At 51.8% G+C, this 8,960-nt stretch overlaps 2 protein-coding genes across 4 annotated transcripts; one reads left to right on the top strand and one right to left on the bottom strand.

Moving 5' to 3' along the window:
• Positions 1 to 175: 175 nt before the first annotated feature.
• TSSK3 (testis specific serine kinase 3) lies at positions 176 to 2,404 on the bottom strand. Its single transcript, XM_051987850.1, has 2 exons — positions 2,248 to 2,404; positions 176 to 1,220 (listed from the first exon to the last, which is right to left on the bottom strand). Exons 1-2 carry the CDS (start codon positions 2,390 to 2,392, stop codon positions 559 to 561), a joined length of 807 nt encoding a protein of 268 aa, XP_051843810.1. The 5' UTR covers positions 2,393 to 2,404; the 3' UTR covers positions 176 to 558.
• A 309-nt stretch (positions 2,405 to 2,713) lies between these two features.
• On the top strand, positions 2,714 to 4,050 carry FAM229A (family with sequence similarity 229 member A). 3 transcript variants are annotated; one of them, XM_051987851.1, is made up of 3 exons: positions 2,714 to 3,250; positions 3,343 to 3,489; positions 3,727 to 4,050. In XM_051987851.1, the coding sequence occupies exons 1-3, from the start codon at positions 3,099 to 3,101 to the stop codon at positions 3,890 to 3,892; spliced, it is 465 nt and encodes a 154-aa protein (XP_051843811.1). In that variant the 5' UTR covers positions 2,714 to 3,098; the 3' UTR covers positions 3,893 to 4,050. The 3 variants fall into 3 exon arrangements, with proteins under 3 accessions (XP_051843811.1, XP_051843813.1, XP_051843812.1); XM_051987853.1 differs by having other exon boundaries at positions 3,011 to 3,250; positions 3,790 to 4,050; XM_051987852.1 differs by having other exon boundaries at positions 3,097 to 3,250; positions 3,787 to 4,050.
• Positions 4,051 to 8,960: the final 4,910 nt, after the last annotated feature.

The following is an 8,960-nucleotide window of genomic DNA, read 5'->3' as shown; positions in this document are numbered from 1 at the left end:
AGAGCCCCCAACTCCCCCCCAATCTCCCACCCCTTGGCACTCTGTTTTGGAACTAAGCTAGTACTCTGGACTGGGGACCCTGAGTTGAAGGGGACGGTGGCCTGCCAGGGCCCATTCAACATACTGCCCAAGAGGCAGGCACCTGGCTCTCACTGAGACAAGGAGTCAAGAGGCCTTTTCTGCATTATTCCCAATGCTTCTGCTTTTATTTGGAAAGGAAGTTGCAACAACGGCGTAGATCCAATAGTTCTCCTGGTAACTTTTTTTTCTCCTCCTCCTCCTCCTCCCCCAGGTGTGTGCTTCTGGGATCTATTTAATTTACTTTAGTTAAACACCTGTTGTATAAAACAAAAAATTCACATCGGGCATGATAAAATGGGAGGTCTGAATGAAGCCCTTGGTTCCATGAAGGTCTTTTAAGGGAAAGAGAAAGGGGGTGGGGATGAGTTTTATAGGATAAGCAAACGTAAAGTGTAAAATATATATCACCATTTTAGAAGCAGACTTTGGGTTTTCTTTCTCCCCTGCTTTATTGGGGAGGACTTGCTATTGCTTTTATCAAGTGTTTGCTAGCCATGGATGCCAACTAACTTCTTCGATTGAAGGCCGGAGGATCATGTCTGGTTCTAGGAGCCTCTTGAGCAGGTCCTGGCATTCAGCCGAGATGCCCAGGTGCCCAGGGAAGGACACCCCCTTCTGCTGCTGCCACAGCATCTTGGGGATGTCTGTGTCGTCAAAGGGCAGGCTGGCGCACAGCATGACATAGAGGACCACGCCCATGCTCCAGACATCACCCTTCTTGCTGTCGTGGGGGATGCCCTGCAGCACCTCTGGGGCAGCGTAGGCCGTGCTGCCACAGAAGGTCTGGCTCAGCTCCCGCCGTGTCTTGGGCAGTACCTTGGCAAAGCCGAAGTCGGTCAGCTTCAGGTTGTAGCCCTGCAGCAGGGCGTTCTCACACTTCAGGTCTCGGTGGGCCACGCCACAGCCATGGCAGTAGCGGATGGCCTCCACCAGCTGGCGGAAGAGGGCCTTGGCCCGGCTCTCGGGCAGAGGCCCACCGTGCAGCACGCAGTCAAAGACATCTCCCCCCTCGGCCAGCTCCATCACCAAGTAGGTCTTACCGTCGGCTGACTCCAGCATCTCGTACACCTGGATGATGTTCTTGTGATCCAGGCTGCGGACGATCTGGAGCTCGCGCGGCAGGAACCTCTGGATAAATTCTGTGGGGAAGAAAAGAGAAGGCTAAGGGGAGGAGCAGCAAGGCAGGACAAGGAGATGCAACCCCTATCTGTCGTGTGGCCCCAACTCCATACTGTGCTTGCCTAGAAATGGGCTCTCTTCACAGCTTAGGCTTTCCAAAGCCCTCTCACATGTGGGTAGGACAGGAGTTATGCAGCCTAATCTGCAAAAGGGGAGCTTCTTGCCACTCTAATAGTATGCATCTAGGAAAGCAGCATGCAGCAGATAGGCCCCGCAGGAGTCCCAACTCTGCCCTCCAGCTAGCTGTGTGGCTCGCAAGTTACTTGCCCTCTCTGGGAGTCTGTGTCTCGGCAGTAAGCTCAAGAGGGGTTAAAGGTCCAGCTCTAATCATCTATGAGTCCCTGCACTTCCTACCTTACAAGGTGGTTAGGAGGATCAGCCTGGAGGGACCTTGGCCCTGGAAAGCACTTTAGAACCCGCCTGTAAAGTCCTATATAAATGTAAAGTGGTGGCATTAGCCCAATTTTTATAGAGGGAAAACTTGGAGACAGTAGGACTGAACCCAAGGGGCAGGACCAAATGCCCAGCCCACTCTTCCATTAAACTGGCCCTGCCATCCTCTTCCCTCCGATTCATTGCTTCTTGGGGCCACCGACACCTCTACTTCTAGGACCCTTTAGCGCACAAGGCCCTTGGCCAGGAGCCCGACACACCTGATCTGATGCACTAAGGGTCGCGCGCGAGCTGGAGCTGCCACCTTGGAAGGACCAAGTTACATCGTCCCGAAACGCCGGAGCCAAACACGTGCGTGTGCCACGGAACTATATGAAGGGAGCCCCACCCCCACCCTGCCGTCCTCCCCAAAAGGTGGGGTCCCCGCCAGGCAGGAAGACAACAGTTCTAGGCCCCCGTGCCCAATCTGGCCTGGAGGATCAGACTGCTGCGCGCGCGCCACCTCTCTCCCCTCACCTCTCCCCCCTGCCTCACCCGCCCTCCAGTGGGAGTCCTCCGACTGGCGCAAATGAGGGAGAGAAGGCCTTTTCTCACCTTCTGGCCCTCCCATCTTGTCTATAATTTTAACTGCCACTTTTCTTTGATGTTTTTTGGAAAATGCTTCCTTCACTTTTGAATAGGTCCCTTCCCCAATGGTCTTGCCCAGCTGGTATCCATTGGAGAGCAGAAAGTCCTCCATGCTGTCTCTCCTCCTTCCTTCCTTCCCCGTCACCGCCTCAGCTCATCCTGCCTCTGTGAGGCAGCTCTACTCCACCATCGCCCTCGGCCCGCGCCTCTCCCCCCCAGGACTTCATCCGCAGCCGCCCCCAGCGCTAGAACATTCTCCGTCTGGACACAGCCGCGGGTGGGGGAGGGGGCGGGGGCCGGACATTTTTAAGCTAGGGCCCTGATTATGATGTAAACTGATGTGGCACAAGTGACCCGGGGGGTGGGGGGGTTATGCTGCCCCGGCTACCAAAATGGGCAGTGCCCCCCTCCCCCGCCCCCTCGGGCCCCGCATTGTCACCATCGCCCGGCCAGCGGAAAGCTGCGGCTGGGCCAGCCCGTGCCTCGGTGGGCGCCTGCAAGAGCAAGATCGCGGGCTGCCGCCGTCCAGCCGGGGCCACGAAGCGAGCGGAGTCCAGCTGCGCCGAGCCGTGCTGTGGAAACGCCTATGCCCGACCTAGAGACTGCTCGGCGCCCCTACAGTGTGCACCGTCCCGGGCCGGCCGCCCCCGGGGCCCAGCGTCCCTCCCGCCACGACCCGCCGCGGCCCGCCCGAAGTGGCGGCCCGACCCGCGCCGTCTCGCCCGAGCAGTGAGGGTTCCCCGAGGGGAGGAACGGGCCCGGGGCGGGCCGCGGCCCCCGGCTACTGTGAGGTCAGCGCGCCCGCCCCGTGGGTCACAATGCAGCCCGCGCCCTCGACGGCCCGGCTCCGCCGCGCGCCCCGCCCCGCTGCACCAGACACCTGCCCGGCTACCCCTGGACCAGAGCGTCCTCCCGCGGCCAGGGCGCGGGCAGCTGTTTCCCGCCTGGGACCGGCTCCGGCCTCCAGCAGGTGAGACTCCCGGGCCGGAACGGGCGGGGACGAACGCGGGGCAGTGGAACGAGGGCCGGGGCCGGGGCTGAGCGCAGTGTTGCCCCCTGCAGAGCTTCCCGGGGCCCGGACATGAGCGCCCAGGAGCCCCCGCAAGGTCGGAGATTCCCCATTGAGGCCGGAGACTCCCCCGGCCTGGCCGCAGCCCCCGAGCCCCAGGACAGCGCGGAGCCCGTTGCTACGGAGCACACCCCGGTCAGGTGAGGGATAGACGAGAGCGGCTCGAGCCCTGACCCGTTTTTTCCTCCTCGTGCCCCTCTCCCCCGGCCTAGGACTTAGAAGTGGGGGGAGGGGAAGGAGAGGGTGCGGGGAGATTATTTAGGGCCAGCCATGCCCACGGCCCTGTGGGGTAGATGTGAAAACAACTGAGTCCCAGGGAAAGGATTCGAACTTGGAGCTCTCGACTCCAAGTGTAGCAGTAATTGACTCTTTCCTAGGCCTGGAGCTTCTAACCTCCAACTTCTACGCCCCCCACCCCCACCCCGCTCCCTTCCCAGCAGGCCGCTGCGACGCTGCCCTGGCTGCCACTGCCTGACGCTGCTGCACGTGCCCATCGACGTCTACCTGGCAATGGGCGGAAGCCCCCGGGCCCGCGCTACCTGAGTGTGCGCCTGCGCGGCGGCTCCGAGGGGGCCGGGCGGGGGCGGGGCCGGCCGCGGGGACACCGCGCTGAGGTCGCGCGCGCCGAGCACGAGACAATGATGCACATTTTAAAATAAAAGAATGATGCACATTTTAATAAAAGCACAGCTTACACTGTTCTTTACACTCCGGGCTGGCTGCGTGTGTGTGCGCGCGCGTCTGTCTGTCCTTCAGCCCGGCCGGCAGCTCCTGAAATTCAGTGCAGTGCCCCGAAAGCAACATTTAGTAAGCGCTCTGCTGTGTGCAGGGCTTTGTACTCGGCCAGGGCGGTGTCGAGACCAACCTGAGAAATGGTCCCTAAAGGAGCTTGCCGACCGAGGGCGTGAGGGGTGGGGATGGGGATGGGACATAGTCCCTTAGAGAAACAAACCCCGGATAACGGGAGGGAGGAAAGAGCGCTGGCAACCGAGGGCGATTCTCAGGGAAGGTTTTCTAGCCGTGGTGACGCCGGAGTGACCGGACACCCCCAACCCCCCCCTTCCCAGAACGTTCTCAGATGTGTGTGGGGGATGCCCTTAGCATCTCTGAGAGACCCTTTCGTGGGATCCTCCAGTCAGAACTTGTTATATTAAAACTTCATTTAAATATAACACACCTAAAAAAAAGCTGGGGTGAGCAGAAAAAAATTTTAAGGCTGTAAAAAGGGTCTTGAGACTAAAAATTTTAAGGACTTTTACTTTGGAAAACAGGGACTCAAGGAATTAAGGAAGAGGGTTCCAAGCCTGGGAGGAAACCTGGACAAAAGCACGGAGGGAGAGGGAGATTCTGAGAAACTAGTGAGTGGGAAGTACACATGTAATATGAGATAAAGCAGAAAAAGTAGATGACAGTCTTTTCTCTATTTCTCCTTCCCTCCTTTTAAAATCTTTTCTCACTTCTTTCAGGTTTCCTCCCCACACTTCTAAGACCTCTAAGATTCCCTCCCACTCAAAACAGTGTGATCTTACTCTCCCCTCTCCCCCCCCTCCCCCGTGGTTTCCCTCTCTCTTTTCCAACTAATTCTTTGTGCTGTGGGGGACACAGGAATCAGAGCCAGCCCCAGGAAAGAGGGATGACTCAGAAGCAAAAATGCCAGAGCTGGAAAGGGCTTTAATGGCTATCATCTAATCTAGCCTCTATCTGACAACACAGGCCAGGCAGAGCAAGCTCTCAAATGTACATTGGGAAGAGAAAAGAGAACATATTCAGCTGTGGGAAAGAGGGAGATAAGGGGAGAAATCAGAAAAAACTTCTAGTTGGGATTTAAGTTGGGCCTTGAACAATGAGCAGGATTAAGGGACCTGTGTCTTCTGACAGTGGAAATAGTTGAACAGAGAATGAAACCTCCAAACTATTGGCCAGTGAACTTAATTTTGATCTTAATAAAATTCTAGAACCTGTTCACCTAGAAAAGGAAGTGGTCAGTCATTATTACAAAGAACCAGAACACAGCAATGACCAGACTAACCTCATTTCCCATTTTGATCCAAGATATTGGACTGGTAGGACCTTCGAGGAAGGCTGTAGATAAATAACACGGAATTTGGCAAGGTCCTTGTAATATGATTAGGTTCATTTGGAATTGATTGAATACCCAGACACAAAAAGTGGTCATCAATGATTTGACATCAAACCATTTTGACCTCAATAGGGAGATCTCTAGTGGCTGGCTAGTGGAATTTTTAAAGAATCAGCTTGAACCCTGTGCTCCTTTATATTTTTTTGACCTCAATAAAAATATAGATTTCATGTTTATCACATTTTCAAAGGGCACAAAACACTGGATGACAGGTTAGAACAGTGGGCAATCAAACTTGTATCAAAAGGTGGTGGGGGAGGATAGAGAAAACTATTTTTCATTTAAAGCAATGTAACTGGTATTAAGCTAGTAATTTTTTTAAAATTGTGATGGTCAATGAGATGAATGCAAAGTTCCACATTTAAATTCAAAAAGTCAATGTCATAAGTTCAGGGATGAGAACTTAAAAGTTTACAGGGTTCTTTAGATCTGTCAATTTGATCCTCACAACAATCTTCTAGGGTAAGTGCTATTATCATCCCCTTTTTATGAATGAGGAAAATAAAGCTTAAGAGACCATAAGTTAAAACTTAAGGTCATGCCAAAATATGAGAAGAGGGATAGAAAATACAACTGTGTCTTCCAGATATTTGAAGGGCTCTCTTGAAGCAGCATTGGGATCAACAAGTGCAAATTGCAAAGTTATAAATGATGTAAGTATCCCAACTCAATATAATCATAACAATTAAAACTACACCCGAATAAAATGAGCTTCTGTGCAAAAATATTTATAGTTGTACTTTTTATGACAGCAAAGAACTGCAAATGGATGCCTGCCAGTTGAAGAAATGATTAAGTGATGTTTCTGAGAAACCTGGTAAAACTTGTATGGACTGATGCAAAGTGAAATGAATAGAACCAGAACATCCAATAACAACATTCTAAAGATAACTTTTAAAGACTAAAGAATTTTGATCAATGCCATGACCAACCATGATTGCAGCTTCCAGAAGACCAATGTTGAAGCATGATTAATTTGTTTTGCTCAACTACTCATAGTCATTACAAGGAGTTTTTCTTCAGTGAACAGAGGGGATGTGTGTGTGAGATAGAAACAGAATTGAGAGTTATAATTGGGAGGAGAAGATTACAGTAAGATTAAATGGGTTGCCTCTGGAGGGAGGAATTTTCCCATCTAAAGGGGGAAGTCTTCAAGCAAAGGTTGTATCATCCTAAGTAGTGGGTATTTAAAAAAAAATTTTTTTTAAATAAAATTTTGGCTTGATCCCTTTTAAGATCTCTTTCTGCTATGAGATTCTATGACTAACTCCCTCTTCATTCCACCTCCTTTCAACTTTTCTATCTTCTCATCCTGCCTGTTTCTTCTCTCCCTTTTCCATCTTCCATCTTCTCTTCCACGTGCTTCATGCATATAAGTCCTAGACATTTGGAGATACAGAGGCAAAGACAATTTCTGCCCTAAGGAATTTCCCATCTCCTCCTTTCCTCCCTCCCCTGTCTCCTCCCATCTCTTCTACCTCTTCTCCGTTCCTTTCTTCCATTCCCCTTTTCCTTCTCTATCTTCCCCTTTTTTCCTAATACCTCACTCTCCAAATTCCTCTTCACCTTGTCTTTGATTCAGATGAATTCTTCTGCTCCTTAGCCCTTCCCCTCTATTTCTCAGGCTTGGGGTGTGGAGTAGTCTGCCCTAATACTTGTATTCCAAGATGGGCAAGACATTTGGGAGTGCCGGGAGAAGTGGGGGGAGAGTAACCTAGGAGGGGAGAAATGTCCATCTGTGACCACAGTGGGGCGATAGGGAGCCAGGGAGCCCATGGGTCACACCAGCCTGGTGATGTCATATCCCCAGGGGATTCCCTTCCCCAACCTCCCCTCCCCCACCACCTACAAAGTTCCCAGCAGTTGGATCCAGGACCAGGAAAGGGAGGGGGGACACCATGTAGGGGGAGGGGGAAAGACCTGCACCAATGAGCTGGGAACCTGGTCCCAGAAAGGGGCTGGCCCAGGTGATCCCCCGACAAGGAAACTTCCCCTCTCCCCAGACCTGATTTGGAATCTTAAGGACTTAAAAGATATAATAATCACATAATCGCTATCTTCTAGAACCAGAAAAACATTCCATCCCCTCCAAGGGTCAAAAATGAGCACTTAGCATCAGTGTCAGAGGAAGTGAAGTGTCCTTGTAGCCCAGTCCAACTTAGTCCCAGATCGGGACCTAAGTGTTTCCCTCTGGGGAATGGGGAGATGTTTTGAATGACCCCCTTAGATACCTCAACCGTGGAAACCATAGCTCTTCCCTTCCCCTCTCTGCTCTCCCCACACAAATATGTCCACTTTCTCTTTCATGTTCTCACTGCCTTTTGTTTCTCCCTGTTCCCAGTCCTTCCTAATTAGAACCCCTCCCCTGCTCTTTTCTGACTAGAGACCCCCATTTCTAAATGGGGGGCTGCACAGATGGAGGCCCGGTTACCATGGTAACAGCAAGGAAAGGGGTTTCTGTGTCGCCATAGCAACTTCAGACGTCAGACCTGTGCCCTTTCCTATCACCCACTGAAGGGAGGTAGGAGGGAGGGGGTGGAAATGGGGGAAGGGGATTTTGGGAAAAGGGGAGATCGGCTGCCTCTTCACTTATTCCTAGCCATGTGCATCTGGGGGTCAGACCCAGATTTTTTTTCCTTTTAACTCCTCCAGACTATGGGGACTTATATTTACCTCCTCTCTCCCAGCATTCTAGAGGGTCCCTCGCTTTCACATTTGCTCAATGAACCCACAGGACTGCTTGTCCTAAAAAGGGATGCCCTCCCCTCCGAACTCTGGAGATTTCAGGGTCTCCCTGCTTTAGAGTCAGGGATCTTAGGGTTTGGATTCTCAACACCAAAAAGGTTAACGAGAACCTTAAGTGGGGGAGGGGTCTGGAAACTTCAGAATTAAAGGGTCCAGTGTCCAGACTCTCAGGATTGGGGGTCTAAGGATCCAGAAATTTCAGGGTTGGAGTATCTCATGATGGAGGTGTCTCAGGGTCTGGGCTTCCCAGGTTTGAGGGGGCTCTGTCTGGATGTCTTTATACTTGGGTTGCTATTCAATTGTTTTTCAGTCATGTCTGACTCTTCTTAACCCTATTTAAGGTTTTCTTGGCAAAGATACTGAAGTGGTTTGCCATTTCTTTCTCCAGCTCATTTTACAGATGAAGGAAACTGCAGCTTGCTTAGGGTCACACAGCTCATAAGCGTGTGAGGTTAGATTTGAACTCGGGACAATGAGTCTTCCTGCCTCCAGATCTGATGCTTTATCCACTGCACCACCCAGACACCTTTTATAATTACTTAAAGCAGCTGCTCGACATTGACTTAGAGGTCTCAGAATCTGAGTAATGAGGGTTAGAGAGTGTCAGACTTGGGAAAATCTCAGGACATAAGGGTGTTGCCTTAGTATCAGGACATGGAGGTAATAAAATCTGGGGGTCTCAGGGCTGGGAGATTCTGCGTTTAATAATCATAGGGCTGAGGATCT

The sequence above is a fragment of the Antechinus flavipes genome, chromosome 3 (genome assembly GCF_016432865.1).
Source record: "Antechinus flavipes isolate AdamAnt ecotype Samford, QLD, Australia chromosome 3, AdamAnt_v2, whole genome shotgun sequence".
NCBI classification, from domain to species: domain Eukaryota; kingdom Metazoa; phylum Chordata; class Mammalia; order Dasyuromorphia; family Dasyuridae; genus Antechinus; species Antechinus flavipes.
The sequence above is the reverse complement of the archived record's forward strand: the minus strand, read 5'-3'. Positions and strand labels throughout refer to the sequence as shown.